Below are 18,153 nucleotides of genomic sequence, written 5' to 3'. Positions count from 1 at the left end.
AACAGATTGTGTCCATTGGAAGACCAGCAGTGATGGTGATACAAGGCTTGAAATACATGTTGATCTGTATATATAATTCGTCTTAAATAACAGCCGAACAATGTTCGATCTGTAAATTTCCTTTGGCAAGTTTTTTGTTTTTCTCTCGCTAGTTTTCGAACTCATACTTTTCAGATATCGTTGCACCACATCGCCTTGCCCTATGCCCGACGCGCTAGACCACTCGACCGCCTAGGCTTCACAAAAAGAAATCTCTCTGTGGCTAGGTGTTACCTTACCTTGTCAGCTTTAATCTAGCGTCGTTACATTATACAAGATGTATAAGGCATGAAGATGGAATTGTTACAGATCAGCTAAATTATCTATTGTAAAGGGTCTCTCAAATTAATGCAAGATGCAGTCACAGGAATAATTATATTTTAAGTACGTCTGAACCAGCGACAACTTTTCAAAAGATGTGATGGTGATACAAGGCTGCAAATATATATATCATATAGTTGGAATTTCGAGATAGAAATGACATACCTAACCAGAACTCTCCAAATAGATTACCGAATCCATATTTATAGCTTGTCCATGTCCTATTGTTATAAAAGTCAACATTGCCATCATATCTGTTTTGGAAGACCTGAAATTTGAAAGCTATGTGTTATTTCTTCTCGTTCATAATAATTCAATTTGAACAAGTGCAGCTTATCTTCTATGTTCTACATTTCTTATGCTTGACATTGTACAATCTGATTTTTGTACAATTATTGTTCTATAGAAAAGAGGGGCGAAAGACAGAGGAAAAATCAAACTCATAAATCGAAAATAAACTGACTAAAAATGAAAACGACAAACAGACCAATAATAGTATAAAAGAAACAACATGGGAAACAAAGGACTGAGCAACACAAACCCCATCAAAAACTGGGGGTGGTCACAGGTGCTCCGGACGGGTAAGCAGAAGCGGCCCTTAATGTGGCATCCGTCGTGTTGCTCGTGTTATTACAAACCCGGTAAGTAGTCTAATTCGGTAGGTCACATTCATGAAAATGTGTCCGTAAAATTTACGAAGGAATGATAATGGTATTTGCTATTCACAATAGTATCAAACACTGGACAAATAGGAACATAATTCCTATCATGTATTTGAACTATGAGGATGATATCAAAATTATATTGACGGAAATTGATTTAACCATGTATGCATGCATGCAAGCTGAATTTCTGTACTATAGTTTGATCGTTTATAAGAAGTTGACTAACTTTCCTAGTAATTTAAATCAAAATGGAAAATTCCAGACATCTTTTATAGCAAGGTAATTATTTGGCATGCATCATCCTTTTATAGTTAACATGTCAAACCTTATATGAGGTGTGGTTGCGTATTTGTTTTGTGTGGCTACCTCTATTTATACTTAAATACACCTAAAGCCATTTTTTCTCAAAGTTCCATGGCGGGATGAAAAGTATTATACCTGCGAACTGTGTTTTAAAAAGAATAGCGTCATAAATGAATCATGCAATATTGCGCAAATGACATAAATGAACTAATACTTTTTACATTTGCTGTTAAAAGTTCCTGTTTCTAAAACATATCATTCTCCTATTCAAATTAATTCACTTGAAGAATTGGATTTCAAACCATAGTTGTGTGAAAAATTGATTGGTAGACAAGACAAAGTCTTTTTGCTTTAAAATGAATTATTCAAAAGAAAAATGTTTTTTAAATTATATTTGATGTAAGAAATTGTTTTAAAATCAGAATATGATAGATTATTGGATGAAAAGTCATGGAATATTCATTTCAATCTAGGTAGGAATTTGAATGGAACAACACAATTATGATTGTAAGCCATCCTCGTTTAATACATTTATCGCAAAAAGTAGCTTGTTTGGATCAAAACCACATTACGCAATGCTCAAACGAGAACTTATGTTGGAAGTTCAAATGTATATTAATAGATATAAAAGCAGGGTTGAGTTTGTGTTGTCTTCTGTATAACTCTAATTTACTAAATTTTCTCTGTAATTTATATAAATCCACTTATATCAGTTGCTTCCTTTGAAACTTATATAAGAAATAGCATATAGCAAATGTTTGCGTTATAACACAATAAGGTTAGATTTATAATGCAAAAGGTTGGCGTTATATATTATTATATTTATATATATGGCAAAGATTTATATTATTTCACAACGGTTTCCTTTATAACGCAAACAAAGTAAGTCAAGTGATCATTATTTAATATTGACTGTATATCCGCCTCCGTTTGTTTCCATATCACAATAGACTTCAAAGGCATGTGTACCATCAACATTTATAGTATACACACCACTCCCTTTACAAAATACTAATATACCGCAACAGTCTTTCGGAATGATTTCTGAATGACATAAAACCGTATACTGTAACTCAAATTTCCATAAATGGAGGACATTGGATAATATTCCCAATATATTTTGGATAACCAGTATTTAATACTTACTGTGTATCCACCTCCGTTTGTTTCCATATCACAATAGACCTCAACTGATTGTGTGCCGTCAATATATATAGTATAAATACCACTTCCTTTACCTGTTGCTAGAATATCATCACTGTCTTTCGGAATTCGAATATACTCTGAAATAAATAAAAAAACGTAGATTAGCTTGATAATAATACTATTAAAAAGTCTATGTTTTATAAGCCGCTTAGTTTTGTATTGCCCGCCGCCCCCTGCGCAATGTGGTACAGGGGTAATATATACACAATGTAACCACAAGTCTTCGAGTGTTAATGTTTGTCCTGTCTTACAAATATGTCAAGCATAACATTTTGCCAAATGAGAATGAAATTATATCAAGGGTTTATATCAGTAATATATTAGACGAGGTCGAAAATCTGTACCGATCGATATTTTTAAGGACAATTTTTCCCTTCATAATGTCTAGTCGTCCATTCCCTCTTTTAAAGCACCCTCTCGAATTCCATTATTGTCTGATAAATATAAAGTTTGAATTTAAACCTACTGTTTGATATCAACAATGTCTTAGATGTTTTCGTAATTCCCCTTTAAAATATAAATCAAATAGAGAAATGTATTGTCTGCGCTCAGATTAAGCTTAAATTGTTTGTATTTTTTTTTTAGTTTTTATAAAATTCAAAGGAAAGGTATATTTCAGCAACGTCAAGGAAAGCTGGACGTTGGAGTAATTGTGTTCGTGTGCTTTGGGGCCTATCAAAAGCAACGGATGACCGTATAGTTCATATATTATAATTGGGCAAATTTTAGGGTTTTGTTTTGTCTACATGTTTGTTTATTCGTTACAATTTTCATTGATTTAATCCGATAGGTCGTTTGTTGAATCGCTGAAACTGCTTCTTTTGTTTAAGCGTTAAACGTGTCATGAATTTATAAAATGTACCCTACGATATTCCCTTTCTTTGAAATCAGACAATGACCTTCACACGTGACGACATTCACCTCCGCGCTCTTTATTATTTCAATGATAACACATCTACTTTTTTATATGTAGTCACAAATGTCAACTTCAAAGGTAAACAGAATAATGACGTAGTTGCCATATATAATGATTGTCTTTATATCATAATAAATATTTAATGCAGAATATTTCTAAACATTGTTGTAACAATCTATATACTGTAATCATCTGTTTTGGTCTATTAAAATGTTTTGGTTATATGTTTATGTGATAGACATTCACTGACCGTATTTTGCCATAAATCTCGTCTACCACTTAACAAATCGTAAGGTAAAGGGAGCGTTGAGCGCTCCTTGACATACATGTGTCATACGCTTGTATATGCCCCTGTCCAAACTCTCTGTACTGGTAAAAGGAAATGTATTTTTTACTAGTAAGCAGTAATCCATAAACATGAGTATGCATAGTTTTGAGGATAAGTAGAGAGTATCATATACCGCGGGAATTATACGTGTACTTATACGCGTTAGCACTGTCTTTATGTAACGTCATATCCTAATAATTTTAGCAAGGAGAGGCTCGCGAGGGTAAAAGAAAGGAATATCCAAAATGGCAAATTCACTGGCAAGTTTTCGACACCTACTTATTTTAACTATTGTTTTAGATCTAGATGTCTTTTGGTCATTATTTAGTGTTAGTAAATGTCTTGCAGACTATTGGTTCGTTCTCAAAGAACGTTTTGTCGCTCCATGATTTCTAAAATAAAATAGCTACATGTAGCTTACCAATGACCAATGTCGATTGCTGAATATATAATATCTTGAACTGTTAAATGTGGATCCGCTGCCGATCCAGCAAGTAATTCATATACTTAAGATACCGGATTATAGATAACAGCTGTACACAATTTATGGTACCGAAAATAACGACCACACATTGTCAATTAGCATAAGTAAGAAAAATTGTATTGTTGATCGATATCAACAAAATTCCTAGAGGAGAAACTAATATATTGCAATATATAATTTGGTCATGTTTTATGAATATTTAAAACCCGAGGATTAAGAATGTTTGGTCCTTAATGCTCTTCCACTTCGAACTTTATTTGGCATTTTTAACATTTTTTATTCGAGCGTCACTGCTGTGTCTTTTGTAGACGAAACGCGCGTTTGGATCAAATATAAAATTTTATTCCTGGCTTCTATGATGAGTTTACTTGTATCTATTATAATTTTTGTTTTGTTTTTTGTTAAGAAATTTGTAATTTATTAGCAAATGTAATAAACTGTGCATTTGCATTCAGGTATCGCAGATCAAATTTATTCGTTCATAGTGTGTTAATTTACGGTTTTTGATTGAGTTTAGCCTTCCAGTTTTATCGTGTGGTTTTCTATGTTGTGATGTTATGCTATTGTTTCAGAAAAAGGGAGAAGGTTTGGTACAATTAAAAGGTTTAATCCCGCTGCAAATGTTTGCACCTGTCCTAAGTCAGGAATCTGATGTACAGTAGTTGTCGTTTGTTTATGTAATGTATACGTGTTTCTCGTTTCTCTTTTTTTATATAGATTAGACCGTTGGTTTTCCCGTTTGAATGGTTTTACACTAGTAATGTTAGGGCCCTTTATAGCTTTTTGTTCGGTGTGAGCCAAGGATCCGTGTTGAAGGCCGTACATTGACTTATTTTGGTTTACTCTTTGTTTTGTTTTTTGGATGGAGAGTTGTCTCATTGGCACTCACACCACATCTTCCTATATCTATATATGCAAGGCAACTGTGCACCTTATAATCAGTATAACTTTATCAGATGACAGTAAAATTGAAAATGGAAATGGGGAATGTGCCAAAGAGACAACAACCCGACCATAGAAAAAACAACAGCAAAAGGTCACCAACAGGTCTTCAATGTAGCGAGAAATTCCCGCACCCGGGGGCGTCCTTCAACTGGCCCCTAAACAAATATATACTAGTTCAGTGATAATGAACGCCATACTAATTTCCAAATTGTACACAAGAAACTAAAATTAAAATAATACAAGACTAAAAAAGGCCAGAGGCTCCTGACTTGGGACAGTACTGACAATCCAGGCTAAAATAATCTCCGATTTACTTCAATTTTGTACAATTCAAGAAATATATATTTTGGTCTAAAGATAATATTTTTTTTAATTTATTTGTGTTTGTTTACTTCTCTTATCGCAGGTACTCTTAAGCAATCAAATGTCTCATTGTTGTAAGGCATTTGTAAAATGGAGTTCATTAAATTTGATATGTTTTGTACATTTACTCACAAGTAGCATAGCTATCATATTTGTTCAATCTGTGACAGTGATTAACCATATAAATGAGTTTATTAATGCAGAAAACTGCAGTTTGAAAAATAGCAGTTTATAAGTCATACCACATACACAGCTACTTTTTCATAGGTACTATTTCTGTACTTAACATATGTAGTACTGAAAATTTACTTTTAATATTTAGTACTAATTCTTTACTTTAGAATTATTGTAATATTTAGGAACTTGTATTTTTTCAATACTTGATTTGTACTTAAAATATTTGGTACAAAAATAATACCAACAATGATCACAGTATTCTACGTTTGAACATCATAACTTTAAGAGATTTGAAAAAGACAAATTTCAAAATGCTGAACATTTTACCGTGCAACCAAAAATATGTAGTACTTAAATTTCAAGTACAAATCAAGTACTGTAAAATACAGATACCTAAATATTACAATGATTTTAAAGTGACAAAATGGTACTGAACGTTAAAAGAAGATTTCCAGTATTACAGATTTTTGGTACAGAAATAGTATCTATGTAAAAGTAGCTGCGTACAATAAAGAATTTTAAAGACCCTTGGCCGCGCATGGAGAAACTGGTAACTGATAATACAAGTATGTATTTTCCTATGAAGTGTTGTCTTAGTGCATGTATTTCTCAACATGGTAATATAAAATCTATGAAGGAATGGATCAAGTTCCTACCGAAAGTTAAGGCATCATCATCAAGTTCTATTTCCCTTCATAAGTTTTTAGTTTCAAGTCACATAATGTTTTATGTACAAATTAAATGCATGGATGATACATTATTACAATTATAAGACAGCGTTTTTCTCTATTCATTTTTTTCGGTACCAAATGTGTTATTCTTTATTTAGAAAAGAGAAACTTGCAGTTGTCAAAAATACTTTTTAAAACCTTTTTTTCAAATCGCAAAATCATAAAAATCGATGTGAAAAATAATTACACTTTTTTTTTAATAGGGACATAGTATGTTATACCAAAATAGCTAGTGTCATTTTTAGCTATCTTTATCGCGATACAATGAAATATTATTCGTAGGTTATTCTTGCATAGAAATTTAGTACACGGGAAAAGAATGTTCTATGAAACTTAAAATACAAATTCGGTTGGAGGAAAAGTTCTAATGTACTCATGGAAAATCAATATGTTCTCTTGTATTATTATAGTTAAGCTTTCAATGCACTATATAATTCTAAATATGAATGATTTTTCATTATGACATACTAATTATAATGAACTTTTCATTTCTGAACTAACGAAGTGTACAGTCCCAGAGACGATTTCACATGGCAGCTAAAATCAACCAAAAGGTAAGTAATCATCAGTACTGCGGTTTGTGCAATTATCTTTATGAAAACAAGTGAATAGGATTATAAAAGGGATTAAAATTGAGTTTAAAAATTGTATAAATAAACATAATAAAATGAAAAGAGTAAGGGCAGTTAATGTCAAAATATTTTTCTTCCGAAAGACTGACTTTTTCACATATGATTCTAAAGACATTTTAGGAATAGTCTGAGTGCAATTATGAATAATTAAAAAGTCCGAATCTTGTCGTCGAGCTATCGAAATTCGTATATTAATTGACTTGGCTTTTTTCATAATTCATGTTATTTGAAACAAATTCGGAAAACAAATATATATCCAGTTTCAAGTTGTTAAGTTGAAACCATGCCTTTGATAATCTAACGGACGCCATGTATATGTCGTATTTTAGGAGGATTTGAACAATAAGGCGTAGCCGAAAGTTTTGAATGTTCATAAGACATGAACTAGTATTGTTTTTATTTGATTGTCTATCATTTTTTTATTTTACAGATTTCCTAATTCTTGTTTTACTTCCTCTCTTTTTTTTCAATCAGGTACGTAATTGTTTCATCAACTAACTCTGCTGTTATTTGTATGATGTTCATTATTGTTTGTTTTATTAATCTTTTCTGAAATATCTATCATAATAATTTAATTTGTAGTTGAAAATGCTATATTTAACATAGTTATTATTGTAATATCTTCTTAGAAACTATGTTTTTGATTGATGAGATTACAGATCATTCGTTCATGGTAGAAATGTCAGGCTGGTTTTTTTTATTGAGACGAGTGGATGCTCATTCCTGCTTACATCAACTATTCCATGTATTTTGATAAGTCGTCCCTGTTGAATACCTCCATCAATCAAAGCTAATTTTAACCAGCTGTAATGACTTTTGATTATGCGGATATGCAATACTAGTATTATGTTTTTTAATAATAAAAAAATGGAAAGTATTAGAAAAAGCAATCAAGGACGGATTTCAACACATGATCTACTAAGGGTGAAGGACTTAAGATATGTCAAAATGAACGAAATGATATAAAAAATATTCAAACTCATAACTCGAAATATATCTTACAAAGCCGTGGTAAAAGACGAAAAACGACAAAAAGACATACCGAACTTCAACAGTCTGCAAAACAAAATATTTATACTAGAGACAGAACAACAAAAATCTAACAAAATACTCTGCGATTGAATTCAAGTGCACGGGAAAGGGCCGCTTTTCAAGTACACAGTTGGTAATAAGTCTCTTCGTCATATTCCAGGAACTACCTACGACAACTGCAACATGTTTATAGTCATATATGAAACAAATATTTGATATCAGTCTTAATTTTTTTTACATAAATAAGGCCTTTGTTTTCTCGTTTGAATTGTTTTATCTTATCGGGGCCTTTTTTTTTTTAAATAATCTTTGCTTTAAATCATGTAAATCAATGGTTTGAGAAGAAAACAACACTTTGCAAAAATTTGGACCAATTGTTGAATTATTGACGTTGGTACAGTGTACCAAATGTCATTATATATGGAAGTGCACTGCTTTGTATCGTTTGCCTTCGTAAACTAGTATATACATCAAATATGAACATTTTATTCAAATCGGTGAACATAATTTTGACAGCTAGTGCTCCTTTAAGAGTTAAATATTGTTTCTGTAATTGCATGTGTAGTTTCATAAATGTAGAGGTTTAAAAACTTAAAAGCTCGCTGAAACTCGCAACAATTTTTGTTACTTTATTGATCAGTGTAAATAGTATATTATTACTTTTACTGCATCTTTTTTGTAATAATCATATGACGTGGCTCGGTACTTATCTATCCCATCATTGTGTTGAGGTTCCTCGATATTTTAATGGTATTTTTGTCTTTCGTTTTTGCTAATGTGCATTGTCTAAAGCCATTTTGTTTATCGATGATGCTATTTTTGTTAGTTTTATAGTAATCAATGTTGACTTATGTACCACTATGTTTTACATGTTTATTTATTATGTTTGTTTGGTTTAAACATTGTCGTCAATATAATAGAATGGTATACGACGATCATACAAGTGAAAGGTTAGGCTAGCTATAAAACCAGGTTTAATCCACAAAGTAAGAAAATGCCTGTCCCAAGCCAGGAATAAGACAGTTGTTATCCATTTGTTTGATGTGTTTGAGTTTTTGATTCCATTTGTTAAGGAATATCTGTTTTATATTTTCTTTGAAGCTGGGTAATTTTGTTATTTTACTTAAAGCTGATATTTTATTGTTAATATTAAAGTTATTAACACATTCAAAGACAAATTTCTTTACATAACTTTCCATATTATATTGATGTTTGATTGTACTCTCTCGGATGTCTTTTCGTTATTTTTGTTAATTTTTGTATTTGCTATGGCCTTTCAACTACGAATAATACCAACTCAAAAAAATTGTAGACACAAGTCGACGTGTTAGAGTGGTGCATGGTTTGTTTTTGGTTATATTAAGTAAATTTTAACAACATATCCACAATGAAGTTTTTATTCTTAACCAGATGTTTTTGCTAATAGTGTTGACGTTGCAGGTTTAATACCGCTATTGCATTGATCCCCTGAACAACAGAAATGACATTCGAAAGCATTAGCATTGGTTACTACTCCATATCTCATGCAATAGTCTTGGTCAGCTGTTTCCTTTAGCCATTTTGTGTCACATGTTTGTTGAGTCACACATCTAGAATTAAAAAAGTGTAATAATGAAACACATGATCAGCATGTGTCATCCTGTTATGCGTTATTTTTCATTAAGTTTGCCTGTTTTCAGTTGTATTCTGGCAATTTAAATATCAAATAGGTCTACTTTAACAAAAATAACCTTTGTACAAATCGAATGATAATAAAATTGTAGATATGTAAAAAATAAATGAAATAGATGCGAAAGATACCAAAGGCATAATTATTCAATAACTCCCGTCCTTTGTCTTGTAGCAATATAAACCAGAATAGTCGTCTGAACGGACCACTAGTGTCTCGTTCTCAATTCTGACAATTTTAATCGGTTATGAATTATTAGGCGGTGAAATGCATAATCTCATTGGTTGTTTTTTACCCTTATGTGTCTTTCTTCAGAAATTCATGATATAAGATTATCGTTTAACTTTGTTTGCCTTTAAAAATAGGGAAAAACTTTCTTGATGGAAATTGCATAAACTTCAATCAAGCAAGTTCGGGTACGTGTATCTTACTATGAATACATCGCCTATTGGTACCACAATTACAAAACTCTGCGTACCTTTCACAATAGAGTAAATATACAAATGATACTTTTTCTGGTATAATAAATATGAAATTACGCTATCATGTTTGTCATATCTTACATATCAACCAACGTATCTAATGAGAATTATTTACCCCTAACAGCTAGACATAGTCTGCTTCAGTTGAGAAATATAAGTTACCAATGAGAAAACGGATTTCCTCATGTCTGTCATAGGTTCTAGTTGGATGATGTCCAAATGTGTCAATTTCATATCAAATACTGTGGATTCACTATTATTCTTTGGATACCAACGTTCGTGGATTTCGTGGGTACAGGTGAACCACGAAATTAAAGGTTCAACGAATAAAACATTTTCTATAGGCTTGTATGCAGACCTCGGCAAAACCACGAAATGAAATATCCACGACCATATAAGTTTTCCTTAACCCACGAAAATTGGTACCCACGAAAATAAATGAATCCACAGTATGAAACATTGAACGTATCAAAGTGTCATTAACATTATTGAATAGTACAGTATCAATTTTATAGTATAATTTACCTTTTAAAAACATCGGAATTACCATTGCCATCATTTAGCACATCTGTCATGCAGTAATTGTAACCAGTTGGGCAGATCGTTGTAGAACTATTTCCGAACACATCTTTACTATAACACGGAATGCCGTTACTTATATCTCCACACGTGTTACATTTTATAGGCGTAGGCGTTGTAACAGCTATAGCAAATAACAAAATAACAAAATAAATAATGAGTATGCACAAGCACGTCTGATACTTTTTGAATTTTAAAAGTAAATGATATTTAAATGCATACTGTTATTCTTCAGATTTATTGCACGAGGAGCACAAACAGCAATGGAGATATTAGGTTTGTGAAATACTTAATAAAAATATATAACAATTTTTAACTTCCGAAAAGCTGCCAAAGTTACGTCAATATAAGTTTAATGTTTGGTATGATGAATGAATGTGTCTTTATATGAAAACTGTACGTTTTCAATACGACTTTCTATATTAAATACTAAAGATTTCATTGTTTTGTAACTTAACTTCTAAACCCCAATTTTCACAATAGATTAACAGCTTATTTAATGCAGACTGTTAAAAAACTTTTGTAGATTCACAAAGCACTGCAAGCCCATACTCTTTGCGAAGAAAAGTTAGACAAATGTATTGTACAGTTTACTTACGATTCAGGGATGCTGTAAAAAAAAGTTTAATTTAATTGAATACACATTTCGAATTTCGAATGTGTTGATTTGAAAAATAAATTTGAATGAAGTGACTTTCCTTCAGTTTTTGTTTAGATGTCAAACTAAAGATGAAATACAAATTTACAAAATTAAGTTTAAGCGTAAAATCTGCTTTCATTTGAATGAACTGCACCCATTACAATCTTGTAAAAGCAAACAAGCTTTCACAGATACATTTTATGATGTAGCAACTATTAAGATTTATTTTTGTGCTTTGAGAAAATTTATTTTCTATCAAAACATTTATGTAAATTAAGAGTATACGACTATGATGGTATATAGAAAGCTTCTAAAACAACAAAAACATATTGTTGAAGGCCGTATAGTGACTTATAGTTGTCAATTTGTGTCTCAGTTTGGTCTCTTGTGTAGAGACGTCTCATATACAATCATACCACATCTTCTTTTTTTTTTTATATTACTACTGAATTTAGACACCGACATTTCGTATCGATTAATTAGTTCGTTATGGAGACTTTAACCTGATGCATTGTTGATTACCCTTGGTTTTCATCATAATTATATGTATAGTACATCACAACTGCCATTTCTGTTCCTTATTTTCTAGATCATATCAACCTATGCAGCAAGGTGTAAATATCTTAAATTTATGAAAGGATTGAACAATCTCACTCCTTTGGCAAAAAGGGAAAGCCTGATGATAGAACTTTTCAAACGACAAGTTGACATTTACTGTTTCAAATAACGATATTTTGAACTGATAAAAAAAGTTTTAGTAATAAAAACTCACCCAGGTACTCTGAACACTTGTTACATGACTTTGGACATGTTGAAATAACAAAATTCTGAGACACATTAGATGAACATATGTGAAATTGGAACTGAGAACATCTTGTATCATGGTCTATACATGTAGGCTGTGTAGGTAAGGCAGCTGTAATAGCATATAACAATATATTTATTCCATTGCTAGCAAATTCTACAGTTTCGGAAATATTCTTTCTATAGACAAAATATACAATTGTTTTCTAAATAGTCATCTGTGTTTATCAAAGTGTCTCATTTTGGCAAAAAATATGTTAAACGTGATTATGTCACATATGTAAGTGGAGTCTTCAAATTCTGTATATACACGTTATCTGGCGGTTTAAGTATATATATATTTCTGTATAAAATATGTATAGCTTCAGCATAAGGTATTATTTAATAGGTATATTAAACATTAACAAATGCATATGATAATTATTTTCTTGTTTAGGTGTTTATTAATGATGATATCTTAAAACAATAAAATCAAATATTCGAATGTAAAGCTCGCGTATCATATTATGTTTTTAGTGGATAGAACCAAATTTCTGAGAAAGATTTGTGTTTTAAAATCTTAAATTAAAGTTTTAACAAACTGTTGATAGTGCTGAAACAATTTTAATACTTATAAACTGACCGAACGTATATTGTTTGTAATAATAAAACTACCATTGCAATAACTTTAAATGTACAATTTTTACCTGGTGGAGTTCCAGAAGTGTTGTTCCCTGTAAAAAGTGCTATAAAGTTTACTGTAATATATGAACATGTAGAAGACACCCTAAATAAACAACTGGCGTACACGCGGGAGTTTAACTAGATCTAAAACCGGGTTTAACACACACACACTATTTTCCTCGAAAAAATGCTTGTACCAAGTCAGCAACATGACAGTTGGCTTAACATCTGTTTCGTTAGTTGATTCTGTCCAACATCTGATTTTTGCCAGTTTTTCTGGCCTTCTCCCTTTAAAAAATGTTCTTGATTCTCGATATTTTAACAGAAAAAACAAAGTGTGTACCTGTATTGCAACAAAACACATGTTAGTAGATGTTCAAACAATTCTATATATTTTGAATTTTATACTAATATCTACGGGCTTTTAAGTAGCTGTCTGTAACTGCGAGTACTCTCATGTCTGTACTAAGTGTATGTTGGGATGTACAAGTACCCATCATGTTAACATGTTTTTGTTATGTGTATTTCTTTATGTATCCATCTGATGAGCTAAGCTCTTTTTTAACTCAATTTTAATTTGTATTTCTTATCTTTGTGCTGTTACACCATTGTCCCAGGTTAGGGGAGTATTTAAAACCCGCTATCATGTTTAACCTTGCACATTCTGTATGTTCGTGACCGTACATGGTCAGGAGCCTGTAATTCATGTGTTGTCGTTTGAGTCTGTTACATATTTATTTTTCGTTAGGTTTTGTTTTTGTAAATTAATTAGGCCGTTAGTTTTTTCGTTTGAATTGTACATGTGTTACATTTGTGATTTCGGGGCCGTTTTTAGCTGCATAGGCGGTATGGGTTTTGTTTAATGTTGAAGGCCGTACGGTGATCTATAGCTGTTCTATAGAATATGTTCGTAATACGAACACTGTTTATTATAAAACAAATACAACTCCCAGTTAATTTATGCAAATCATAATCAAGGAAAAGTTTGAAAGTTGGTAAAAATTGGAATCATTGTTGTTCAGTAAACAAAAGAGGCATGTCAAAACTTTGTTGGTTTTCCAGAGTCAGTCAACTAGTGACAACAATCGCATATGTTAAATCACTAAATCAAGATAAACTTACCGACAATTATTAAAATGTGATAAGAATGGGGTAGCAATTAGTCACTTGTGTATTATGAGTGTATTTCTTTCTAACACAAACGATGCAAACGGCTAAGCGCGCACATGTTTTGATCATTTGTTTCTTACATACGTTTGCAAAGTTTACACAAACTTTGACAAACTATGATTTCGCTAAAACTGGGTCTACAGTTTGTCTTCATCGTTTGCTAGTACAAGCGCTACATTTGTTTCTAACTTCAACTTGATTAAACGATGTATTTGTTACTACGTTTGTAAAAAAGTCTGTTTACCAACCACATGTGCATGCATTATTGAAAGTTCAAACAGGGTCAGTAAACACTAATTAAACGATGTATTTGTTTCTACTTTTGTAGCGTTTAGAAAACAACAACAAACGCCACCTAACGTTAACAAACTTTTGGTTAGAAAGACTCTATTCTAGTTTGAATAAAAAAAAATAGCTATTTTTATAGTGACAAAAACTTAAAAACAAAACACAAAAAATACACAAGAAAATAATACAAAAACTTTTATTCAGAACTTATCGATATATCAGTAGAAAAATTTGTATTTTAGCTACTTTCTATTTTGTAGGTTCGTGTGGTTAATGTTATGGATTGTTTCTCTATTTGCATATAGCGTTTTTCTACAAACGCTGTGTTTTATTTCCACTTTGAAACATCAGAACTTTTTTGACAGGCAAAGTACTTGAAGAAAGATATTCATGCTTTGTATAGACCAGTTAAACAGTAATCCATAATCATTTACACATTTGATGATAGAAATATATTGTTATCTATGTTAAAATCGATGAATGATGGAAAATAAATAAGTTAAATAAATAATTTAATCAAATACAACCACACAATTTTTTGTTTGGACACCACTAAGGTTAAAACACATTGTCAAAGTTATAAATGTTGATATTGAATTACCTGCACATATTCCACAAAAGGCTTGACACCTTTTTTGAGCAATATTAAACAGTGTTCCAGTAGTAGCAGCACATAAACCGTACATCATTTCGTACACAGCACAAGAAAAATTGGAATCCTCATCATCAGTGCATGTATTATTTGTTGCTAAAATGTATCAAAATAAATTAAAAATTAATGGAATATACAACAAATGTTTATGAAAAACAGCAAATACTTCTTGTATTTTCAACAAACAGCTGAAGGAGGCTACCTTAAATCCAAACGTAGTTGCAGTGTAGTCAATACTTGTTCATCATCGAAAGTGTCGGTCATAAAAGAGGGACGAAAGCTACCAAAGGACTGTCAAACTCATAAATGTTTTCTTAAGATTAGGATTATAAATTCTGCTACCCAATCCATGCAAAAAAAACAAAGTAAATTTCCAAATCCATTTAATTTTTCTTAATTATAGATAATACATATTCTAAGTTCAAGGTCTGTCGTATAACACATCGATAGGTGTCATAATTGATGAATGAAAGACCGGTAATCGAACGATAATGACCTTACACAGGTCATTCTTTCAATTAAGCACATTTCATCTGAACATTTTATAGTTTTTTTTTAAAGAATTACCTATTGTTAACAATAACTCCATATTAGTACAAAATACATGATAAATACATAAATTGCTTTTCGTCGAAGGAAAAAGAATTTGAAAAATTAGCAAAAGACTACAAAGGGATAGGCACGACTTAATAACTTGAACACATTACTTACATGATGTAACAGCTGTTACTACAGTGGTCGTCGGAATAGACGAAGCTACTTGGACCATTGAAGTGTTTGTTAAAGCTACTGTGATGATTGAAATGCCAGTCGTTGCCACTGAAGTGCTAGGTTGGGCCGTTGTTTGTTGCACAGTTGTTGGTTGGGCTGTTGTTGGTTGCACAATTGTTGATTTGACCGTTGGTTGCACAGTTGTTGATTTGACCGTTGGTTGCACAGTTGTTGATTTGACCGTTGGTTGCACAGTTGTTGATTTGACCGTTGGTTGCACAGTTGTTGATTTGACCGTTGGTTGCACAGTTGTTTGTGAGATTGTCGTTGATGAAGCAATTGTTGGTCCAGTGGTCGTCAGTTTAGAAGTGGTTGACATTGTTGTTGGTGCTGAAATAATTAATAATATCGTCGCTGGGCTTCTAAAATGTTGTAAATTACAAATTTTTCACTTAAAAAATATCTCATGGGCTTTGAACATTTTGGCAAATTGCATGCTTCCAAAATGTCGTTTGTGAACTTGAACATTTTTGCAAATAGCAGTGAAATAAAAGCTTTGACATTTCTGGATTATCCAAGAACTTAAACTATTTTCACAGAAATAAAGAAATGTACAATTATTTTTTCCCAAAGCCATTCTACAACGATTTTCAAGTTTTCATACAACATTTTGGAAGCAAACTTTACAAACAACTGACATTGACAATTTTGTAATATGTCTTATTTCACACATTTTGATTGTTCTAACTGTATGCTTTTTTGTAATACCAAAGATGTCCTCCCGCCCAGACCATTGGTGTCAAAACGTATTTTAGCCAAAAAAGTCATATACGACATTTTTTAAGCCCAGCGACGATATCCTATGTAAGATTTTTGCTGTTCTTATCCATCCCAGGTCCAGATGAAAATGTACTACGACAACTTTGAAATAGTATAATTTATGCTTTCATTTTGGATGGTAAACCCGACAATGTAAATCGGGAGCTCTTATGTCAAGAATACTACAGAGGTTGTTTAAAAATGATTAATTTGAGAAATTGTATACAAGGGCTAAAAATTGATCTTGGTTAGAAGATTATTTAATTCAAATGCAAAGTGGTACACATTATTTACTGCTACACGAAATATACATTTTACAGAGCTGGCTTATTTTACAGAGGCGGCTTATTTTGGAACAATTCAAACTTAGATAACGATTTTTGGACAAAATTAATTTGGCCCTGTGTCTCCGAAATCCTCGCTATTTTGAGGAAGTCATATCTTCATCTATATGAAATAATGAGAACATTTAAATTAATAACGTCAGTGGTTTTTTTTTATAGAAGTTTAGCACAAAATGGGGTATGGACTGTGAATGACCTTCTAGATGAGCAAGGAGATATAGTGTCTTATCAAAATTTTGAACGGCGATATACTTTTAAACCCACATTTTATGGTATTAAAGTAGCATTAAAAATGGTTACAATCTATTGAAATCAACTCTGAAAGGAAGAAAAAGATACAAGCTTTGTTACCTTTAAATATTAACAATTTCTTAAGTCAAACAAAGGTTCTAAAGACCTGTATAGTATTTTAAATCAAGGTGCGATACAAGCTGCAATAGCAGCTGAGCGAAAATGGAAGGATTTATCAAATAACGTTGTAGGGTATTGGAAAAAACATCCAAGCTCTGTTGGTTTCAATACCGAATTATTCACAGTATTTTAGGTACTAATACCAAAAAAATTTAAAAATGAACCTTGTACAGTGTAATTTATGTACATTTTGCAAGGAAGAACCAGAAAGCAACACATATTGAAATTCCACTAAATGTGGATATAGTCATGTTTGGTCTTTATGTTAGCTATAAACTAAATTTTATAAAATAATAAAGCCATTTTACTAGTAAAGCATTTCATATACAGATCAAAGATGCAAGAGGAAAAACCTCATAAAGAGGGACTTAAAACTATATCAAAGAAAATTTAATTTTAGAAAAACATTTTTCCTCAAAACATATGAGTGTGAATGATTATAACATGTACCTGAACCCCCAGGATAAAGTCATTAGTTAGTTTGATAGTGAATTATTATGTATAAAATTAATGTGCTTGAAATGTAATGTCAATTATCACTATATTATCGGATGAAAATGTTATACAGGAACTTCTTAGGAAGAAAGATAAGAAGTTAGCAATATCCTTTAACTCTACTTTCCGCTATATAGATGACGTTCTTTCACTAAACAATTCAAAATTTGGTGACTATGTGGAACGCATCTATCCCATCGAATTGGAGATAAAGGATACTACAGATACAGTTAAGTCGGCTTCATATCTTGACTTACATCTAGAAATTGACAATGAGGGTCGGT

General features: G+C 31.7%; 1 protein-coding gene across 1 annotated transcript in view; it reads right to left on the bottom strand.

The window, feature by feature from the left end:
• Window positions 1-9,523: 9,523 nt before the first annotated feature.
• The window catches only part of LOC139511305 (uncharacterized), a 30,555-nt gene continuing 21,925 nt past the window's right edge, over window positions 9,524-18,153 (bottom strand). The window contains exons 11-17 of the mRNA XM_071297933.1: window positions 15,801-16,190; window positions 15,039-15,185; window positions 13,003-13,029; window positions 12,285-12,428; window positions 11,471-11,482; window positions 10,819-10,996; window positions 9,524-9,731 (exon numbers count right to left, since the gene is read on the bottom strand). Of these exons, the coding sequence (XP_071154034.1) occupies window positions 9,545-9,731; window positions 10,819-10,996; window positions 11,471-11,482; window positions 12,285-12,428; window positions 13,003-13,029; window positions 15,039-15,185; window positions 15,801-16,190 (1,085 nt within the window). The 3' untranslated portion in view covers window positions 9,524-9,544. The remainder of the gene's footprint in view (window positions 9,732-10,818; window positions 10,997-11,470; window positions 11,483-12,284; window positions 12,429-13,002; window positions 13,030-15,038; window positions 15,186-15,800; window positions 16,191-18,153) is intronic.

The sequence above is a fragment of the Mytilus edulis genome, chromosome 2 (genome assembly GCF_963676685.1).
Source record: "Mytilus edulis chromosome 2, xbMytEdul2.2, whole genome shotgun sequence".
NCBI classification, from domain to species: Eukaryota; Metazoa; Mollusca; class Bivalvia; order Mytilida; family Mytilidae; genus Mytilus; species Mytilus edulis.
This window is presented reverse-complemented; position numbering and strand designations above follow the sequence as displayed.